This window comes from Papio anubis, chromosome X, assembly GCF_008728515.1.
Source record: "Papio anubis isolate 15944 chromosome X, Panubis1.0, whole genome shotgun sequence".
Lineage (NCBI taxonomy): Eukaryota > Metazoa > Chordata > Mammalia > Primates > Cercopithecidae > Papio > Papio anubis.
The window spans coordinates 127,353,252-127,375,535 of record NC_044996.1 but is presented as its reverse complement, the minus strand read 5'-3'; the positions used below and the strand labels follow the sequence as shown (position 1 = coordinate 127,375,535).

Sequence of the window (22,284 nt, the reverse complement as noted above, 5' to 3'; positions counted from 1 at the left end):
TACAAAACAACTGACCAGTACTCTTCAAAATTGTCAAGATCAGGAAAAAACAAAGGAAGACTTAGGAGCTGTCACAGATTGAATGAAAGTAAGATGTGACAACTAAATGCCAGGTGGGACTTTAGATTGAATCCTGGAAGTAAAAAAGAACTTCAGTGGAAAACCTAGTGAAACACAAAGACAGTTTGGAGTTGGTGGTATTGTACCAAGGTTCCTTTCTGAGTTCTGATCATTGTAGCACGGTTATGTGGCTGTTAACCATGCTCAGGGGAGGCTATATGGGAACACTCTGTGCTATTTTTGCAACTCTTCTGTAAGTCCAAAATTATCCCCCCAAAAAAACTTTAAAAATAAAAGACTGCTAAGTAGCATCAAGAGTGAATTCATCACTTTGCACTGGGCCTGCAAATGATGTAGCCAGTCCTGTATGGAAGTATATGGAGAACAGGACGAAACATTTCCTAGGATGCAAAGTAAGGAAGCAGCACGAAAATGACTGCCCTGAGCTTGAGAGGGTTCTGGAAGGGATGGAGACAGGAGCTGTTAAATCTGAATGGAACTTGGGGACAGGAATAAGAATGGCTGTGGGACTGAGTGCAGTGGCTCACGCCTGTAATCCCAGCACTCTGGGAGGCCAAGGTGGGCAGACCACTTGAGCTCAGGAGTTTGAGACTACCCTGTGCAACATAGCAAGACTCACGTCTCTACAAAAAGTACAAAAATTAGCCAGGCATGGGGGTGCACACCGGTAGTCCCAGCTACTTAGGAGGCTGAGGTGGGAGGATCGCTTGCACCTGGGAGGCGGAGGTTGCAGTGAGCAGAGATCACTCCATTGCACTCCAGCCTGGGTGACAGAGTGAAACCCTGTCTCCAAAAAAAAATAGCTTTATATATTAATATCTAAGAATTTTTAAAAATAAAATAGCTGTGGACCACTGATTGAAGACCAGCTGGGACAAGGCACACACACTTCAACTGATGATGGCTACAGAAAACGACAAGAATCTGATTCTGATATCCTCTCCCCAGCTTGGAATTGTAGAAGACCCCTAGAACTTAGAAGTAAGTCTGGAGAAAAGGACGGAAACACCACTCACTGGTATTCTCCCAACCTCCGTCGATGCCCCGGGTTGTTTTCTTGTCTTCCAAGGAAAGTCAAAAGCCTTGAATGATTAAGTTTCTACTTCCAGTGCATGGAGGCTCTTAATAGAAATTAAGTAGTTATAGAAAAATTAAGTTAGATTTCCTGCCCGCCTGTGTTTGTGGACTGAGATTTGTACCTGTCTCACCCATCAGTCTTCCAAATTGATTTTACTAGTTAATTTGAGATTACAAATTATTCTACGTTGAAGTAGATGAGCATATTTTTTTAGCATAATGAGAAAGGTCATTGCAAATTTGATGCATTGTGAATTAAAATAAGTTAGGATGAAACGAAGGGGTGATAAGTGCTTTACTCTACAGAAGAGTTAATAATGTCAGACCTCCATGGAGAAATTACTCCATTAGATATGGATATGGGCTATAAGGAAAACTGAAAGCCAGAGCTGAAAATCTTAGCTTTGCTGGCCAAAATAAAAATATTACCATATATTTAAATAAATATTAAAGCATAAAAATGGCATGTGTTAATAACACTTAGATTTTACTCAGGAAGGACAAAGTACTGCCAAAGTTTTCAATAGACATAATTATATCTACCATGGTAAATTACTGTTATTGGGTTAAACTATTCTGTTTTGCTTATCAAGGAAGAAAGTCAACATTCTAGCTGTGCCACATTTAATAAACTGGCTGAAAAATATGTGTTACATTAATATAAAACACTGTAGGTAACATCAGCAAAAGTTCTGTAAGATGAGTTCATTAAAACAACAACCTGAGCATCTATATTAAGAGCATTTTAAATGTGTGTTTATTGTATTTATTTGGGAAACAAAACAAAACATTAAAGATACATTTATTTATCAAAAACAAGTCTTATGAGCAGGCAGTTGAAATGTTTAACATTGGACTAATACAGTAATAGAACTAACTTGTTAAATTTTGAAGACAGAAAAGATCCACTTTAACATAAAATACAAAACATCTTCATAAAATTTATTTTGTCCAGTCAAATGTGATCCTCCCTCTTGAGCCCAGGAGTTCCAGATAAGCCTGGGCAATATAGCAAGATCTCCATCTCAAACAAAATGTGATTTTAAAGAAGTTATGTGTATGTTATTCCTCTTCAAGCCATGGGAACGACTTTTAAATACTTTTTTTAAAATAAGGGGCATTTTGAACTGTGCCATCCAACCCAGTAGCCACTAGCCACTTGTGACTATTTCAATTTAAATTCTAATTAGCTAAAATGAGAGAAAATTTTAAATTTACTTCCTCTGTCTAATTAGTTACATCTTAAGTGCTCAATAGCCATACAAGCCTATTGGACATTGCAAATTTATATTTTTAATGTGGTATGTTTATTTACATTTCCATCATGGTGGAAAGTTCTATCAGACAAGACTGCTTTAAATAACTTCTGAAAACCACTAATGTAATAAAGTTAGCAATAGAAGTCTGGAAATTTTCTTCTAAATGTAAAGTTTTGTTTCTGTGGTTTTGCTTCTAGTCCAGGGAATATTTCAGATACCACAAAATATTAACCAAATTCAAAATCTGCATATACAATTTGAAATTTCTTCTTGCCTAGGGTCGATTTGTATTTTTCTTTTAGGAAAATTATTTTTAATTGACAAATAATAACTGCGTGTATTTATGGGGTATGATGTGGTCTTTTGATCTATGTTTATAATGTGGATTACTATTCTGTATTAGCTCTGTTACTAGTAGTTTGTAAAATAACTTATGAAACTGAACGGTGAAGCCAAAGACTATCTTAGTTGGATTAAATCTGAATTATGGAAGTTAAAGCCTTTTTGCCCTTTATGGAAGATTTTTTTAATGCAAGATTTTTTAAATTATCTATTTTTTTTTCTTTTCCTGAGACGGAGTCTCACTCTGTCACCCAGGCTGGAGTGCAGTGGCACAATCTCGGCTCACTGTAATCTCCACCCCCTGGGTTCAAGTGATTCTCCTGCCTCAGCCTCCTGAGTAGCTGGGACTACAGGCACACGCCACCATGCCCGGCTACTTTTTTTGTATTTTTAGTAGAGACGGGGTTTCATCATGCTGGCCAGGCTGGTCTCAAACCCCTGACCTCAGGTGATCCACCTGTCTCAGCCTCCCAAAGTGCTGGGATTACAGGTGTGAGCCACTACGCCCAGTAAATTATCTACTTTTTAAGACCTTTGTAGGCATAGCTTAACTTATAAAGATGTATGTAGAAGTATTATGGTTTTATTAAGTTGAAGGCAACTACTACAACAAATCATTCAGAGAATTATTTTTAAAAATAAATCCTTAATATCTTATCTTTAAAAAGCTATACTTGTATATTATAAACTATACTTAAATTTTGCTAAAATACTCTAAAAGTTGAATTTTGAAAAGATATATTTGAAAATATGTATTCATTCTACAAATCGGTCACATAAAAAAATCTAAATCTCGCAAGTCACGAAAATAAAAAGACTTGTCAAGTTTTATATGAATTATATTATTTGACTGAGTGGCTCCTTACTTTCTATCGGATTTCTTTCTCTACCTTATCAAAAAAACAAATTATATTAATGTCAATTATTTAAGACAAAGACATGGGTCAGAAGCCAGTGACCAAAACTAAAGGCTGACCTCTTACAAGGGAAAAAATTGCTTTTTGAACAATACCTAAGAATGCTATAAAAACAGATGTGACTGAGGGCCATTTGATAGGTTAAAAGCTGAAAGATGGCATTAAACCTGGCAAAATGGTTCTTAAGCACAAATGGTCGAATGATGAAATTATAGAGTACTTCCCATGGCTGAAACATTCAAGAACTTTCTTTAAAATCAAGTGCCTATGTTAAAAATAAAATCCTATGCATGAGCAAAATGGGATTATTTTTTAATTCTCTAAGAATCCTGTCAATATCCTTTAAAATCACTTCTTTCTAACTGAATTTGGAATCTTTTTTCACTTAAAACATTGTAAGATTTACATTTGTATGCATTTCAACTAGTAGAATCTATCAGAAAAATACAGCAAACATATTAAAACCTTCACCCAGACATTTCAGAAACCAAAAATTACGTTAGTGTCTGAATTTGGTCAGATCCTTAGCATTTATAGTAGCATATTCTTAAATCTAACCTACCTAAATGGAACTACAGTTTTATAATATGATTTTCTACGTTAACCCTGAGAAAACGTCAGTGCTAAGATATTATCAGGAGGTAACTAAAGAAATGCTGTTCTCATCAGGAGTAAATTAAAAGCACACAGGTCTCATCGGAAAGTTTAGGTCAATGTGTCAAGCCTATGATTCTGATGGATGTATAAGAAAGGTACTGTGGGTGCTTTGGTTATATGTAAACCATACCTCGCTTCTGAGTTAGTGGCATTAAGATCTAAGCCCTTGGTTACGATGTACTTGGCAGATACTCAATGTCTAGTGCCTGCAAGTTTCTATGCTTGGCAAATATTTCCCAGTGCCTCTTCTACGGCTCCCTACCTATCTTTATTCACTGACACTCAGATGTCATCTGTCATTACGTGCTAAGTGTACTGATCTTCTCACCCCACATTCAAAGGCAATGAAAACTACCATTTTATATTATTTGACTGATCGACTCCTTACTTTCTATTGAATTTCTTTCTCTGCCTTATCAAAAAAAAAAGTATATTAATGTCAATTATCTAAGACAAAGCCATGGGTCACAAGCCCATGAGTTTACTACCATTCCCTCAATGAAAGGTTGTCATCAAATCCACAGATGAAACATTACACATCTTCCTAATGTGATTCTACCTCCTTTATGAGCAGAAAAAGAAGTTTGGCAATTTCTACAGGTGTTAATGCAAACTACTCTGCCAGTACAGCAGGCTGATTTTGGAATTAGAACTTGAGAAACTTACAAAATAGTCTTAACAGTTTAAAAAAAAAAAAAAAAAAAAAAGTTTGGCAGCTGCCGTTCAGGTGCTTCTGTCAGTGGCGTTGGGATCTCTTGACTTTTACTCCTGCTCCGACTCTGGAGGGGTCACTACTGGAAGCGACTGAGATCTGGCTTCAGCACTTCTGACATTATGTCTAAGGCTACGGATACTGCTGTTGATGGAGGTCACACACAACTTCCAGTCCCTTCCATTTTCCGAGAGATCACAAATTGGGTAGTTTTCTTGGAGGAACTCTGGTGGTAAAGACCCAAGACATAACAGTTTACTTGCAAATCACTTCTCAGAGAAATCAATTCATTCAACTTTCATTCTACTATGGTGTCTGTGAAAGGATCATTAACACTTCAATTAAAACACATAGGCTATAATCATTATTAAATTAGCTGAACAAATTCTTTAATCTAAAAAGAGAACTATATGAAACAGCACCATGCTTAAATCACAATAAAGCAAAAATCTCCCATGACCTTGCCACATACCAGAATAGAAATCCTCTGCTGCCTTGAGTATTCAAGGTCAACTTTTGTTACTCTCAAAAGTATCAAACAAGCATCTAGCATGTCACTTATCAGCTCGAATAGAGACATGCTAAGCCTCTGCAATGAACAAGAGGCTGCAGTGTCATCCTACTTTAAGAGGGAAGAAGCTGTAACTGCTAACTTTTCTGGTACTGCTGGATTTATCTCTGATAACAGGAATAAGGGTATTTAGATCTTGCAATTAGAGGAAGACTTCTAAAAGGGAAGGTGACAGAGTAACATAATTCAAGGAGCACTCTTAGAGAAAGTGAGAAGACAGACAAGGAGAAAGGTATGGAAGAGAGGTGTTTATTAGAAGAACAGGGCTGCCCTCGGACACATCATTAGGTAATCAAAGGTCTAAGTGCCTTTCAGCCCTTGGAAAAGGATCTGGTGATCCCTACAGGTTAGCATTAGTTAGTTACGTTAATCTCATTTGTTTTTCAATAGGGTTAATAGGCTAATAAACATGCCATAAACATCACATATATCCAAATTTTTTAGCAAAGCATGTGTCAAGGTTGAAAGGCTTTCGTACCCAAAGGACTAATTAATTAATGGATCAGTGGTAGCCTGGAAAAAGGTTTTTGTGGTATGTCACTGGATTCAGTATCCCACTCTATCCTGCTAACATTTTATTAATCAAAAATAAGTTCTGGAAAAAATGTTTATCCCATTTTCCCACAACAGCAAAGCTGGGAGGGATAATTACCACACCGGAAGACAAATAACAATGCTTGCAAAGCTTTCAACAGGTGGCAACAAGGAGCCTAAATTGACTGGTGTTTCCCAAAATGTGTTCTCTGGAATGCTAGTCATAAAAGAAGTTTCTTGGGGAAAAAGGTGCTAGTTGCACAAATGGGAAATGCTACCCTCTGCAGCTAGTCACCACTTGGGGATTTAAGATTGCACACAAGCATATTCAGGGTTCTGAACAATCCCACAGAAAAGACAAGTGGAGCCTCCTTTTGCTGATTGAAATGTTAGAGATGCAGCTGCATTGGTGGGACGCATAAATGAGGGAGGTGGCAGTGCACAGGACAACAGAAGGTCAGGGATCAAGACTGGGAGATTTAGGCAGGCTTGATGGCTAAAGGCATTCAGTTTTCAAACTGACAGTCGGCCAGGCACGGTGGCCAAGACGACCAGATTGCTTGAGCTCAGGAGTTCGAGACCAGCCTGGGCAACAATGGTGAAACCCTGTCTCTACTAAAAATACAAAAAAATTAGCCAGGCATGGTGGCGCATGCCTGTAGTCCTAGCTACTCAGGAGGCTGAGGTGGGAGAATCACCTGAGCCCGGGAAGTCAAGTCTGCAGTGAGCCATGATCTAGCCACTGTACTCCAGCCTGGGCAACAGGAATGAGACCCTGTCTCCAAAATAAAAGAAACTGACAGTCAAGTGAAACCTATCTATTGACTGAGGTCCTTGGGGTGCTTGCTTAAGGTCTTTCCTAGCCGTTTGACTTTAAAAGTATTTCACGAGGCTGGGCACAGTGGCTCACACTTGTTATTCCAGCACTTTGGGAGGCTGAGGCGGATGGATCACTTGAGCCCAAGAGTTTGAGACCAGCCTGGCCAGCATAGTGAAATCCATCTCTACAAAAAAATTACAAAAATTAGCCAGGTGTGATGGCGCATGCCTGTAGTCCCAGTTACTCGAGAGGGTGAAGTGGGAGGATCATTTGAGCTTGGGAGGTCGAGGCTGCATTAAGCTGTGATCACGCCACTGCATTCCAGCCTGGGCAACAGAGTGAGACCCTGTCTCAAAAAAAAAAAAAAAGAAAAGGTATTTCATGAAACACCTAAAACACCTACTAACATCTAGCTGAATTTGAGAAACACAGTTCAGGGAATGCTGACCTACACTGACAAGATATGATGCAGCAAAAAATATATTTATATTTTTCTTACATTAACATTAAAAGGTGCTAGCAGTATAAATGGTAACAGCCTGAATACTAACAATATAAATGTCAGTTATAGCAAGAAAGATCTAGAGGTCTTAGTTGACCATATATTTTATTTTATTCTATTTTATTTCATTGAGACAGGGTCTCACTCTGTCACCCAGGCTTGAGTGCAGTGGCACAATCACGGCTCACTGCAGCCTCAACCTTCTAGGCTCAAGTGATCCTCCTGCCTTAGCCTCCCAAGTAGCTAGGGAGTAGCTAGTAGCCAGTGTATGCCCAGCTAATTTTTGTATTTTTTGTAGAGACAGGGTTTCACCAGGTTGCCCAGGCTGGTCTCGAACTCCTGAGCTCAAGGCATCCTCCTGCCTCTGGCTCCCAAAAGGGCTGGGATTACAGGCATGAGCCACTGCGCCTGACCTGACCATAAATTTTTAAATGGCATGTGACATTTTAGGCTGCATTAACAGCCTAATAGGTTGTACTATTGTATCCTGGGTGGATTTAAGCACATCTGAAGGTAGTTATTGAATCAAATCATGAAGGATCAGGGCAACATGTATGTGAGGAATTCTGAAGGGAAATGTTAATATTTAACTGAAAAAGCATAAGGCTTAAGAGGGAAAAGGTTAGGTAGAACATTTCCTCTCCAACCCTCATGCTACCATGTGGAGAGACCTCTACATTGGAAAGTTGGGATGAATGGGACATGTACGATTGAAGAATAAAGCTGCTATTTTTATCTTCACCTGCCTGAATGGAGCAGCCCTCTCTCACTCGGTTCTGAACTTAAAAGGGAGTGTCTTTATGATCTCCTAATGCTCCAGCAGGAAGTGATGGCTGTCATTAACTGCTTGAAGGCCCAACCTGTGAAAAGTGATTGGATTGACCCTGTTTAGGTAGAGAAGGGATAACCAAGACAAATGTGTATGATTTACAAAGGAAGGTACATTTTGAGTCACTAGAAGGAAGAACTTTCCCATGAATTGTAGCTGAGACAGCAGGTGCCTCATCAATGGAAGTGTTCAAAGCCCAAGGGAGGTGACTCTGTCAAAGTTGAGATAGGAGTTCCTGCTGTGGGTGGGATGTTGTATTAGAGGGCCTGTAAAGTATTTCCTATTGCTAAGATTCGACAGTTCTGCAATATAAAGACATGGATGGGGGTTTAAGGAGTGAGGGTTGTTCGCTAATTGCAAATCTGCCTACTAACTTCCTCCCTATCAATTAAGAGCCCTTAAGTGATACTGAACTCTCATCAGAGAGCATCAGATAATAGTTATTTATATGAAATCTACACCTTTGGCTCCTGGACAGAGTTACCTTTGACTAATAATTTTCAGAAACTTTTCCCCCAAATAACAAAATATTAGGGTAAGAAACTATATTAGAATACCAGAATAAATTGGTTTATTCATTCAATGGGATATGAATCAGCAGTTCAAATGTATGAAAAGATCTCAAAAACATAATGTTGAGTGATTTTAAGTTGTGCAAAAAGATTACTGTACATCCCCATTTACGTACATTAAAACAACCACATGCCGAGTGCAGTGGCTCACACCTACAATCCCAGCACTTTGGGAGGCCAACGTGGGAGGATTGCTTGAGCCCACCAGCTTGAGGCTGGAGTGCAGCGTTGCAGTGAGCAACAGTGAGCCACGATCACACTACTGCACTCCAGCCTGGGCAACAGAGCAAGACTCCATTTCAAAAAAAAAGAAAAGAAAAAATAAAGTAAAATAAAATAACTACAGAACAATATTACATATTATTTATGGATCTATTAACATAGGTAGCAAAAGTATAAAACATGCATGGGAATGATATATCCAACTCCAGGACTGTGATTACTTCTGGGGAGCAGGAGAGGGGAAAGGGATGATGAGTTGGAGTGTTAATTATATCAGTAAAGCTTTATTATTTTTTTAAAAACAAAAACGTGGAGCACAAAACACGAAATGTCTATTATCAGTGACGGGGGTAGACAGGTATTTATTATATTATTTTCCATACATTTCTGTATGTTTCAACTCATTTCGAATGAAGCAGCACTTTTACAGAAATCATATTAGGGGTCATAATCCCAGTTCTCCCACGAGTGCAGGTCTCTCCTCTCATATCTGATCACCCAGCCTTTGCTCTGACTCTTCCTTCTCCAAGTTCATTTTATCTTTATATTAAAGTGAAAGAGACTTTCTTATCAGCTTCTACTCCTTGGGGCTGGCTCCGCCCCTTGGGACAACAATAACTCTACTGTCTTCTCTCTGCTGAAATAACTGAAATGATTGTCCTTCTACAAAGCAATAGAACTTTGAGTCTTAGGAGAAATTTGTTAAAATCTGCCCTATGTGGATAATACATCAAACTCGTGCTGAATATTTGTTTACTGCAAAAGACATCTTTCAGATTTTAATATAATTCAGTGAGAGAGAAAATGATAAAAGGCTTAGAAAATATTTTTCATCAACTTTTAAAGAAGTAATCTTTTCTAGATGTTAAAGAACTATAAAAGTCACCTATTTTTCCCTGCATTAAAAAAAAAGTAATTAGAAAGACACTATTTCTTCCATAAACACATTCATTTCAGAATTGCCTACAAACTTTTTTTTTAACCATAAAGGGAAATTGAGTTTAGTTTTTTTGCCTAGTAGGTTAGCTCAGTGATGTTCAAGTTGCAAGTTGTGACCAATTACTAGGTTGTGAAATCAGTGATAGCAGTACTTGAAAGAAATGTAATGGAAGAGAAAATACTGGAATGTAACACTCATAGAGTAAGTACTGTTTGTGAAACTTTTGCTTTGGTTTTTAAAAGTCACACTCACACAGAGGCATGTACTGTGTCACAATGTAAAATGTAGTTCTTATTATGGGTTGCAGCAAAAAAAAAGTTTGAAAACAATTGGGTTAGATGATAACAAATGCTTATAAAAGCTGCTAGCTGAAAACCAGGTTTCTTTATTCTGAAACACCAGTGTTGTTCAAATTTGTTGGCTATGAAAATGTATGATATGAAGGTAGGAACCACCTGAGATCAGAGCTACATCTTTGCTGGGTGCCAGTGACACAAGTAAGAAATATTTTGCTTCCACTTTGTCCAAATTTGAGATTTCACAAGAAATTTTTAGAAGCTTTATTACTTCACTTAGCATATGTCACAGAGACTATATTAGGCTAATGTGCACAAGAAAAACTTAGCAAATTAACCTTCTGTGCTTTTGTTGACACTTCTGCAAATGGATAAAGCCCTTTAGCTTTGACCTTGCTCCTCAGTCAATGAAGGTGTTTTGAGTTTTCATATCCCTGGCAGTCCATAGCAGGGAGCTACAGTCAATAACCCCTTTCCTGTTCTAGCAAAGCCATTCAAGACACAGCAATTAGCCCTAAGAATACAAATGCAGAGAGAAATACAATTCATGATCTTGCTCCTTGCTGTACTCTAATGAGGGACTCAATAAAAGTTCCATTCTCCCCAGAACAAACACAACCTGAATGGATTCTTCTTTCTGCCCTTCTCTTAAACACAATTGGCTTTTATTTATTCAGACATACTCTACATGTAACAAACCTTGGAGAGCACTAATCTTATTAGGGTCAAGGGCATACAGGCCATGCTTTAGATTGCCATAGACGTTACTTTGGATCAGGACATCTTTTGTGAAGAGTTTGTGAATAAGGTATCTAGCTGACAGGCTTGCGCAAGACTTAGCTTTTGCCAAAGTCAGTACTGAATATGGCATCCGTATATTTCTCCAAGGTCTTCCAAAATAGCCTAGAAGCAAAAGAGAAAGATGTCAATTTTCACAGCAGATGTTAGGTTGCATTATTTTTTAAAGGCTGAAACAGAAACACTGATTTTTCTGAATTGTTAGGCTCAAGAATTTGAGAGGTTAAAAATCTAAGGCCTTAAACATTTTTATTTATTTTAAAGACAGAGTCTTGCTCTGTTGCCTAGGCTGGAATGCAGTAGCACAATCATGGCTCACTGCAGCCCCAGCCTCCCAGGGCTTGAGTAATCCTCTTAGCTTAGCCACTTGCCACTCAAGTAGCTGGGGCTACAGGTCCACCCCACCACCCCCAGCTAATTTTTTTTATCTTTTATAGAGGCAGGGTCTCACTTTGTTCCTCAGGCTGGTCTCAAACTTCCAGACTCAAACGATCCTCCTGCCTCGGCCTCCCAAAGTACTGGGATTACAGGTATAAGCCGTCGTGCCCAGCCTAAAGCCTTGCGTTTTTAGTGGATTATGAGACAGCATGAGAAATGAGGTAGAAATCACTGTGATTACACATGCTACCACGGTTCAACGGAAGATTTAATATGCTGTTACCTTTTAGGATACAATAAGTTTTAAAATTACATTAAGTAACAAATTCTAAGTAATTTAATGCACTGTTTCCCTACTTATAAGAAAGATTTTTTCAAAAATAAGCTCCATGATTCTTCCTGAAATAGTTATAATTTTTAAAATGTAGGTTTTCTATTTAGTATTAAATTCATTTTAAATCAACACACTGCTGGTTCACTTTACATATTGTATCTTAGAGATCTTATTTGAAATGAAAAGTAAGTTTTAAGACTTTTCATTTCTCAACTCTACAGCTTAATCATCATCATCTCTCTTCAGTCCATAGTGATTCAAATTAACTCTATTTGAAAAATATTATATTTTACATATAATAATTATTTGTTAAATAAAATATATTTTAAAATATAATATAATTATTATAAGTCAGTAAGTATATTCTTCATCTTAGAACATCCATCATTTAATGGGTGGCAATAAAAACTATTGAATCATCCAGATTCAACATTTAGCAGGAGAGATTATTTAGAAACACATTTAATGGGTCCAAAGACTTAATTCTGGGAGATTTACCTAGTAATATTTATCAAGGGTCAGGAAAAAAGGTTAATACTCTTTAACCTGGTAATTCAATTTCTAAGAACCTAACCTAAGATAATCCAAAGTATGAAAAAATCTATCTGAATCGGCCGGTGCAGTGGCTCACACCTGCAATCCAGCACTTTGGGAGGCTGAGGCAGGTGGATCACCTGAGGTCAGGAGTTCAAGATCAGCCTGGCCAACATGGTGAAACCCTGTCTCTACTAAAAATACAAAAAAAAAAAAAAAAACACTAGCCGAGCGTGGTGGCACACATCTGTAGTCCCAGCTACTCAGGAGGTTGAAGCAGGAGAATCGCTTGAACCTGGGAGGCGGAGGTTGCAGTGAGCCGAGATTGTGCCACTGCACTCCAGCCTGGGTGACAGAGCAAGACTCCATCTCAAAAAAAAAAAAAAAAAAAAAAAATCTGAATGAAGACTGTTTTTTTGTAGACTGATTTGTAATCCCCTTCCAAAAAACCCTCAAACCAAAATGACAACAACAACAAAAAGAAACAAAGTAGGAGACAAATAAATTGGGATGCACTTAATTAATGGAATGTTATAATCCTACTTAGAGCAATGATTACGAAGATTGTAGATTCTTGAGGAAAAATAGATACATATTATAATGTGAGAGAAAGGGAGTAATTATATGGGAATCATAATGTTTCCAAATGTTCACAGGAAAAAAAAAAACTGGAGGAAAATGAAAATGCCCACAACAGTTTTTTAAAGTATTTTGATCGTGGGAGCTTTCTTCCCCCTCTTAAAAATATTTTCCAATTTTTAAAATAAAATGGCATAACGGACTCCACACACACTACAGTGACTGCTTGGCTCACAGTGGGCTTAGTTGCCCCGTCCCCTCGTTATAGCTGAGTCAGGGTTAGAGACATGTGGCCCAAGTTCTCACAGTCTTGGGGCTGCTCTAGTTCTTGCCTGCCTGAGACTCACTCGGTTCTTTGCTTCTTTGAATACAGGAGCTATTCAACTGGTGACTTGTGTTGTTGTTTAATTTATCCAGTCTGTGTCTGTAGTGTACAATCTTAACAAATACAGTAGTTAGATTACTTTTATAATGGAAGAAATAAAGCTATATCTTGTCAATGATTTCGTTTGAAAAGGATCCCAGGTAGTATTCTACTTAGGGTTAACATGGGGGCAGGGTACAGAGAGAATGAAGTTTTGCTACTTCAGATGTCACTCATCGGTATGGGTGATGCTAAAGCCCAGCACCCTGGGAAGATGCATTGGGAAGCACAAGTGGCAGGTGGCACAGTCACTACTGAACCACTGCCACTTGACACCCATCAAAGCAGGAGGCGCCTTTAGCAGACAGTTTAGCAGTGGGAGCACAATGTTCTGAGAGATGAGATTCACAAATTCGTGCCAAAAATCCTATTGCACACCTGCAATGTGCCAGGCACACAGATAACAAGAAGTGTATCTCAGCTGCAGCCCCTCCCCTTCACCACAGAGGGCAGTGCCTTATCAGAGCTCACACGGTCCAGTGAGTCGGCAAAGAGCCACTTTCCGTAGGAAAAATAACAGTCCCAGAACCATGTGTCTATATATTTCATTAACTCATTAATAAAAGACATTAAATTGTTTCACTTTCTGATGAAATTTCTCAAACACACATAAAAGTAGAGAGAATAGTACAATGAGCCCCAAAAATGCATCACTCAGATTCAACATTTATCAGCAAGAGAATTTATTTAAAAATAAGTTTTTTAAAAACTCACCCCATGCTTCACCAGGTTCCTCTGGATTTTCAGTGGAAGGCTCTTGCATTTCTTCAGGGACAGAATTACTGTTTGGCTGCAAGTTCCCCTTTTCTCTCATTTCAGAATAATTCATTGGCTGAAACATCCAAGAACTGCCTTCACCACCATCTCTGTCCCTGTGGTCATTTCTGTCTGCAGATGCTGGTGCAACAGGGTTGGTAAGCTTTTTATTTTTGCGAACAGTTTTCTGTTGAAATATAAAACCATATCCGTAAACAAAGTCCCACAGCAAGAAAATATGTCTGTGCTCTACCACCTACCAGGCCCCACCTAGGGAAGCAACTAACTCTTTAAATGGTGGGCTGAAGCCATAGGAATACTGTTTGTCGCAATACTATCTGGAAAGAAGGAAAGGGGTGGCTTCTTCCGCAAGCTGTCATGACCCGCTGCTCCTTGGAGGATTTTGTAGCTTTGTCTAAGGAACTGAATGAGAACTGCTGGGACAAATTAAGTGCATAATAAACATTTCACAAATAAACAAAGCAGTGAGTTTCTTGGAGATGACCACTTTTTGTTTCTCATGTTTTGTTTGTATTCTTTTTCCCTAGTGGCGCTCAAGTCTGGCTGCCCGTTTGAACGACCTTCGGGATCTGTAAAAACAAATGGTTGTGTTGGGCCCCACCCTAGGCAAATTCAGCCAGAATCTCTAGCAGTGGGAGTGGGGAGCTCAGGCGTTAGTAACTATTTTTAAGTGTCTCATGTAATTCTAATATGCACCCAGGGTTGACAACCACTGCTCTGGGTTAGCGCTTCTTGAACTTTAGTGTGCACACAAATCACATGGGGGATGGAGGTTGGGGAGGGTCTTGCTAAAATGCAAATTTTGCCCCTGAATCAAGACCCTGCAATTTTCACAAGCTTGCCAGTGGTCCACTGCTGCTGGGCTGTGGACCTACTCTGAGTGACAAGGACCTGTCCCATTCCTAGTCAAGCACACAGCAGGCACTTGGCAGACACTGCTTCTCTTCTCTTTTGACACCTAAGCAAATATGCAAATTACCATTTTCCAGGCAGTGTCTTAATTTTACATTCAAATTGTTTAGGGTGCAATTTTTGAAGGCTATAAAATGGAATGTTAAAAATAAGCAGATTTGGTTTCAGGCAGATGGTGCTTGAGCTATCACTGAAATCAACCCGTTCACCAGGAAAACATACACTCAGCTACAAATATTCTTGGCAAATTGTTTCCATAAACTTACTCTAGAGACACAGGAGCGACTAGACATGGCCAGAAGAAAAGGGGGTTGGTGGAAATTAGGAACTGTCATTAAGATACATATTTCATCAAAAGACAACAGATATGACACTCTTCCCTAATGGCCCGGTCGTGGTAAAACAAACAAAAATCTCTAATGTAGTTTGAAGACAGACTGGAGGAGAGAGAAACTAGATTTCTGTTATCACATAACTATATGGAGTGTAAAATATCTGTAATCGTTTAACGTTATAACGTGTTTATTTCACCAAGTTCCATCATCACTAAAAGTGAACAAGTAATGAAGTGCCTGCATTTTCCCCTGCACCTCCTCAGCTACCATTGAAACAGCCAAAGAGCACACAGCTAGCTCCTTTTTGTGTTGCTCGGTGAGATACTGAAAAAGATTTGCCAAATATCTTTGTAGCTGAAACTATTTTCCTAGTATTATCCTTGGCTTCAAATATACTAATTATAGCACTTTATTTATCTTTAGGATATTTTTATAGAGCATAAATCTCAAAAAAGTAAAATAAACATGCAGTATGCTTTTGAAAGAACATCCCATGCCCCCTAAGTTAAGTTAATGAGAATTTTAGCACACGGCCTAAAAAGCCTGTAACTCATGCTATCAGTTCTGAAGCTGTACACAGTACAAACTCAGGTAATAGTAACCATATTTAGACGAAAAATAACTTACTGGAGTACTCTTGGCTTCAGAACATAAACAGTAGATCATAGAATTGATACCAGAAATACAGTCCTGCCAGTCTTTTCCATGTTCACACAAATCACAGGTGGGAAAAGTTGTTGCCAGATATTCTGCAAACAGCAGAAAGTATTCACGAAAATTAGAAAAAAAATTAACAAACTAATGAAAATTTTTTTTCTTTAAATACTGACTTTTAGATGGTTCCATTGTGTAATGGTGAGCACTCTGGACTCTTAAATACTGACTTTGTCTCTTTCTACTTCTCATCCTTTTCTCTTATTCTTTCTGAGAATTTAGAAATTCCACCCAATGAGGATGCTTTGCTGAATTATTTCCCCTACCATGAGATCCCTAAAACACTGACGTAGGGAGCTAATATTGAGCTCTTGTTGCTCAAAAAAAAAAAAAAAAAAAAGGTGTAGGCCGAGCACAGTGGCTCACGTCTGTAACCCCAGTGTTTTGGGAGGTCAAGGCAGGAGGACCAGGAGTTTGAGAACAGCTTAGGCAGCAAAGTGAGACCTCATCTCTATAAAAAATACAAAACTTAGCTGGGTATGGTGGCATGCACCTGTGGGCCTAGCTACTCAGGAGGCTGGGGAGGAAGGGTTGCTTGAGCCCAGGAGTTGGAGGCTGCACCAGAGCTATGATCACACCACTGCACTCCAGCCTGGGCGACAGAGCAAGACCATGTGTCTGAAAAACAATTTTAAGTGTGTAACCAAATGTTGACTCTTTCAGGGTGTTCAGACCATTTAATAACCCAATGGATAAATCAGAGCTAAAAGGAAACATATCAAGAGAAAATAGTGTTACTGCAAACATGATTACACCAGGGGCTTACTCATTGTGTCTATCTTCCCCAGCTCTTCCCTCTGCCTAGAACATCCTCCTGTTCCCTCTACCTAGTGAAGGAGTCCTTCAGAATCCAGCTCAAACATCCTGTCCTTAGTTAAGCCTTCCCCAACTCCCTCAAAGCAGCTGCTCTGAGCTTCCCCAACACTACCACACTGGACTGGGATGTATCTGCTTCCATCAACATGTCCCTTTCTAGACTATGAGCTCCTCATAGGCAGAAACACTTATTCATTGTAGTATCCTTAGTACTCATGAGTTCTAGGATCTCAATAGACATGTCTGGAAGGCAGGAAGGCAGGAGGCTAAAAAGGACTAATCATAAAATTCTATTTCTGTGTTGCTAGTCTCCAGCACTGACAAGTCTTTAATTCCCCCACCTTTTGGCAGAGGAAGCTTTTTCCTTTTTTTTTTTTTTTTAAGTAGCAAGTTTCAGGGCTAAAGAATTGACTTAGTACTAACCATAAACAACTATAATAGATGAGGCTTGTCTTATTCAACCATTCAAGTCAATGGACAAGTTTTATTCTTTGGAAGTTGTTACCAATGATATATTATTAAGTTGTAAAATCAGGGTCAGACAGGTGAAAAAAATGAAGAGTTTTAAGATTCACACAGACTTCATTGTTATTCCTTCAACTGCCAATAACATTCATTATATGACCAAATGATTATTAAAAATAAGATTCCATTATCACTTAATGTACACATACCTCTCAATGCAGCCATTTTGTTTGGGTCAAGGGACTGGCTGTCTTTCAAATGGATATCCACTGAGTTGCTAATCAGGATTTCCTTGGAGAACAAAATACGAACCAAATAGCAGGCTGCTTGCTTAGGTTTGGCCATATTTCGTACGGCCAGCAAATGAGTTTTAAGTACTCTGACATTTCTTTTTGGATCACCAAGATAGCCTTTAAAAATAAAGAGAAAAAGGAACATCCTTGGTTTTGTCATGCAAAGGTATCCTGAAAGTACACAAGAGAATTACACTGATTTCTTTCTTCTTCTTCAAATAAGGCAAATGCTGATAAACTGATTTCTAATTCATGAATTTCTACTTGGGTGAATTTTTTTTTCGATGCTTATCTCTTCCTTTCCCTTAAATGGGTCTCTTTGACACCATCTGCCAAACTGTCAACATTCTTCACTTCTGCTGGTCTTGAGCTTACTGTATTGAACTACTCTCTTCATTAGTTTGAACACACGTCATTGTTAGGCTGCAGGTGCATATGTAAACATGTTGCCCTGAGTTCCCACTGCTCCATTTCACACTCTAAAAGTATACTCAGAGCCATTCTACTGGGTAAGTGGATGTTCCCTGAAGACAGTATTGAAAGCATGGGTGGGGATCATTAAGAAAATTTTCAAATAGCTAGCATTTATCAGTAGTTCCTGTATATCAGGCATGTGCTAAATATTTTACATCTATGCACCAGCTCAGTTTCATCATTCTAACACCTCTATCATTACTCCCACCCCATTATTCCCACCCCCATTATTTCCAAATGAGGAGACCGAGGCCCAAAGAAGATAAGTTATTTGAAAAGGTCACACTGCTAGTTACAGAGCCAGTTTTAAAATCTGTTTATGAGTCAACTGCTCTAAACCATGAATCTTCTACTAATATCTTCCATTCTTTTTCCTATTTTTTTAAAAGAAAAAATTGAAATCATGCTTTAAGTATAGTTTAAATCCTGCTTTCTCAGTTAACATTGTATTTTGAGCATTTCTCTGTTTTCATCTTTTTAAAAAAAATCTGCATTCCTGTCACCATGATTTTCCTGACAAGTGACATTTATGTAGTACTTACATCCGAGGCATTGTGTTAAGAGCTTTAAATGCATTGTCCTAGCCAGGTGCCGTGGCTCACGCCTGTAATCTCAGCACTCTGGGAGGCCGAGGCGGGCGGATCATGAGGTCAGGAGATGGAGACCATCCTGGCTAACACGGTGAAACCCCATCTCTACTAAAACTACAAAAAATTAGCTGGGCATGGTGGCGGGCGCCTGTAGTCCCAGCTACTCGGGAGGCTGAGGCAGGAGAATGGCGTGAACCCGGCAGGCAGAGCTTGCAATGAGCCGAGAGCGACAGAGCGAGACTCCAGCCTGAGCGACAGAGCGAGACTCCGTCTCAAGAAAAAAAAAGAGAGAGAGCTTTAAATGCATTGTCCTATTTGATCTTCACAATTCTGTGAAGTAGGCACTATTATTTTTGTCACTTCACAGCTGAAGAAACTAATATTTAGGTTACGAAAGGGGCTGAAGGTCATAAGGTTAGTAAGACACAGAGCAGGGATTTGAAATCAAGCAGACAGACATGAGAGCTCATGCCCTCAACTATTAGGCTTTACTGCCTCACATGCTGTGGATATACCAGAAGTCAAGTGATTAATTCCCTATCATCATTTATTTTTGTTTGTTTGTTTCCAAATTTTCCCAATGATTCCGTAAAGGACATTCTTGTACCAAAATTTTTATGTAATTTTTTATTACACTTTCAGAGAGAAGTGAGATTACAGTCAACTGGCATAAATGTTTTTATGGATTTTTCTACAAACTATCTTTCAGAAAGTTTGTACCAATGTATACTTCTAACAATGTATCAGAGTGCCCATTTTAGTACAGAGAATCAACTTTTGTTTCTGGGGTTTCTTTTTGTTTTTTGTTTTTTGTTTTGGCTGGAGTACAGTACAGTGGCATGATCATGGCTTGCTATAGCCTCAACCTTCTGGGCTGCTCAAGTGATCCTCCCACCTCAGCCTCCCAAGTAGCTGGGATTACAGGCACATGCCACCACGCCTGGCTAATTTTTTGTATCTTTGTAGAGATGGGGTTTTGCTATGTTGCCCACGCTGGTCTCAAACTCCTGGGCTCAAGCGATTTTCCCACCTCAGCCTCCTAGATTGCTGGGATTAACAAGTCTGAGCCACTGTGCCCAGCCGAGACCATAATTTTTGAAATTTCTTCTAGTTTGAGTAATAAAATAATTTAAAGGAATAAGCTCTCCTCTAGGAAGGGAGTCAACAAACTACAGTCCACTGGCCCATCCCCCCACCGACATGTGTGAAAGGTATGCTGGCCATGGCCATGCCTATTCATTCGTCTACGGGCTGAGGCTGCTCTTATGTTACAACAGCAAATGTGGGTATTTGTGACAGACAATACTACCTAGCCCTTCACAGAAAAGGTTTCCTGACCCCTGTTCTAGGATATTAATAAGAGATAAGCTGCTTAGAAGTTGAGACAAAAATGAACTGACTACAAAATATTTGGAAGGCTTACCCTTAGAAGCCACAGAGCTTGGGGTCCCCTCATCTCTGCCACTGTGGCTTGGCAGGCAGTACATGAACTGGTAAGATACGTGAGCTTTAGGCCAGTTACGGTGGCTCATGCCTGTAATCCTAGCACTTTGGGAGGCCAAGACAGATGGATCACTTGAGGCTAGCAGTTTGAGAACAGCCTGGCCAAAATCGCAAAACCCCATCTCTACTAAAAATACACAAATTAGCTGGGCGTAGTGGTGTGTGCTTGTAATTCCAGCTACTTGGGAGGCTAAGGCAGAAGAATCGCTTGAACCTGGGAGGCGGAGGTTGCAGTGAGCCAAGATCATGCCCCTGCACTCCAGCCTGGGCAATAGAGCAAGACTCCACCTCAAAAAGAAAAAAGACACATGAGTTTTAAAGTCAGAGAAAGCTGGGGCAGAGCTCAAGTCCTACTCACCAGCTCTGTGACCTTGGGGATGGGGATAATAAAAGTGCCAACACCATGGGGTCATTATGGGTATAAGTGGAGAAGAGGCATGTCAATTGTTTAGCACAGTGCCTTGCATGTAATATGCACTCAATAAATGTTAGTCATGGTTCTGAATATCACCTAAAACCTGTCCTCAAAACAGGAAACACACAGCTTTCACTGTCTTGCATCAAGTAAGTGGAAGAATGTAGCTCAAATAGTGCCACTTATAATGTGTGTCATTTCAAACTCACCATACTTGGGAGGGATACAGACAGGTGATGAGGAAGAATCCTGGCCACTGTCACTGTTCAATAAAGTTGAGCGATTCATTGTGTTGAGGCTGTTTTCCGTGTTGGTATCTACTTTTACCAAAATGTTCAGAGGTAACAGTGCTGAAAGAAAAGAACTCTCAACTGACAATTCTATATCCAGCAAAACTATTTTTCAGGTACAGAGGGGAAATACACTCTCAGACAAAAGAAAACTAAAAATATTTGTTGCCAGCAGACCTACTTTTTTTTTTTTTTTTTTTTTTTTTAGACTCTTGCCCAGGCTGCAGTGCAATGGCATGATCTCGGCTTACTACAACCTCCGCCCACTGGGTTCAAGCAATTCTCATGCCTCAGCCTTCCGAGTAGCTGGAATTACAGGCACCCACCACCACACCTGGCTAATTTTTGTATTTTTAATAGACATGGGTTTTCGCCATGTTGGCCAGGCTGGTCTTGAACTCCTGACCTCAAGTGATCTGCCTGGCTCAGCCTCCCAAAGAGCTGGAGACCTACTCTTAAAGAATGGCTAAAAGAAGATCTTTAAACATAAAGGTTATGATGATAGAAGGAACAGTGGCACATCAGCAACGAAGAAAGAATAGAAAGATGCATGTGGAGAAATGGAACAGCCACACTGGAAAACAATTACTACATTTGTAATTATAATTACTATTATTGTAATTATTATTATTATAATTTAAAATGTAGTAATTAATTGCAGGGTTTTCTTAGGGTTAAGCACCTAAGAGTGAACTTGCTGGAAATTTCACTCTTAGGTATTTATCCCAGAGAAATAAGAGCTCGTGTTGACACAAAAACCTTCACATGAGTATCCTCAGCAGCTTTGTGATAGCCAAAACCTGAAAACAACCCAAGTGTCCTTCAATAGGTGAATGGTTAAAGAAACTGTGGTAAATCCATACCACAGAATACTATTCAGCAATAAAAATGAAAAGAGAAAGAGCAGAAAAATAGGCGATACAAAACCATCATGAGTTCTCTAAATCATATGGAATGACTGAAACAAAAGTGAAAACACCATCTGATACCTATGACTATGATATTTAAAGGTGGGGAGAAAAAGAAACCTAAGTGGAATTAAAGTTTCAACACTTCATTCTAAGTGGTAAAATGCTGATTCCAACAGGCAGTGATAAGTCACATATGTATACAGTAACACTCAGAGCAACCACTAGGAAAACTGCACAAAGCAATATACTCAAAAACAAACAAATCAACATGGAATGCTTAAAATGTTCAAGTAACTCACAGGAAGGCAAGAAAAAGAAAAGGAGAATGAGAAACAGAAAATAAACAGAAAAATAATAAAATGGAAGGGCTTAAACCCTGTATCAATAATTACGTTAAATGCAAATAATCTA

At 39.1% G+C, this 22,284-nt stretch overlaps 1 protein-coding gene across 3 annotated transcripts in view; it reads right to left on the bottom strand.

Annotated features, from left to right (window-relative positions):
- Positions 1 to 3,212: 3,212 nt before the first annotated feature.
- Positions 3,213 to 22,284, bottom strand: part of BEND2 (BEN domain containing 2) — a 55,710-nt gene continuing 36,638 nt past the window's right edge. For all 3 annotated transcript variants that reach the window (XM_009197276.3, XM_009197277.3, XM_017954342.3), the window contains 6 exons: positions 20,882 to 21,022; positions 17,607 to 17,807; positions 16,030 to 16,151; positions 14,093 to 14,321; positions 11,031 to 11,234; positions 3,213 to 5,271 (listed from right to left, as the gene is read on the bottom strand). In XM_009197276.3, the coding sequence (XP_009195540.1) occupies positions 5,096 to 5,271; positions 11,031 to 11,234; positions 14,093 to 14,321; positions 16,030 to 16,151; positions 17,607 to 17,807; positions 20,882 to 21,022 (1,073 nt within the window). In that variant the 3' untranslated portion in view covers positions 3,213 to 5,095. The remainder of the gene's footprint in view (positions 5,272 to 11,030; positions 11,235 to 14,092; positions 14,322 to 16,029; positions 16,152 to 17,606; positions 17,808 to 20,881; positions 21,023 to 22,284) is intronic.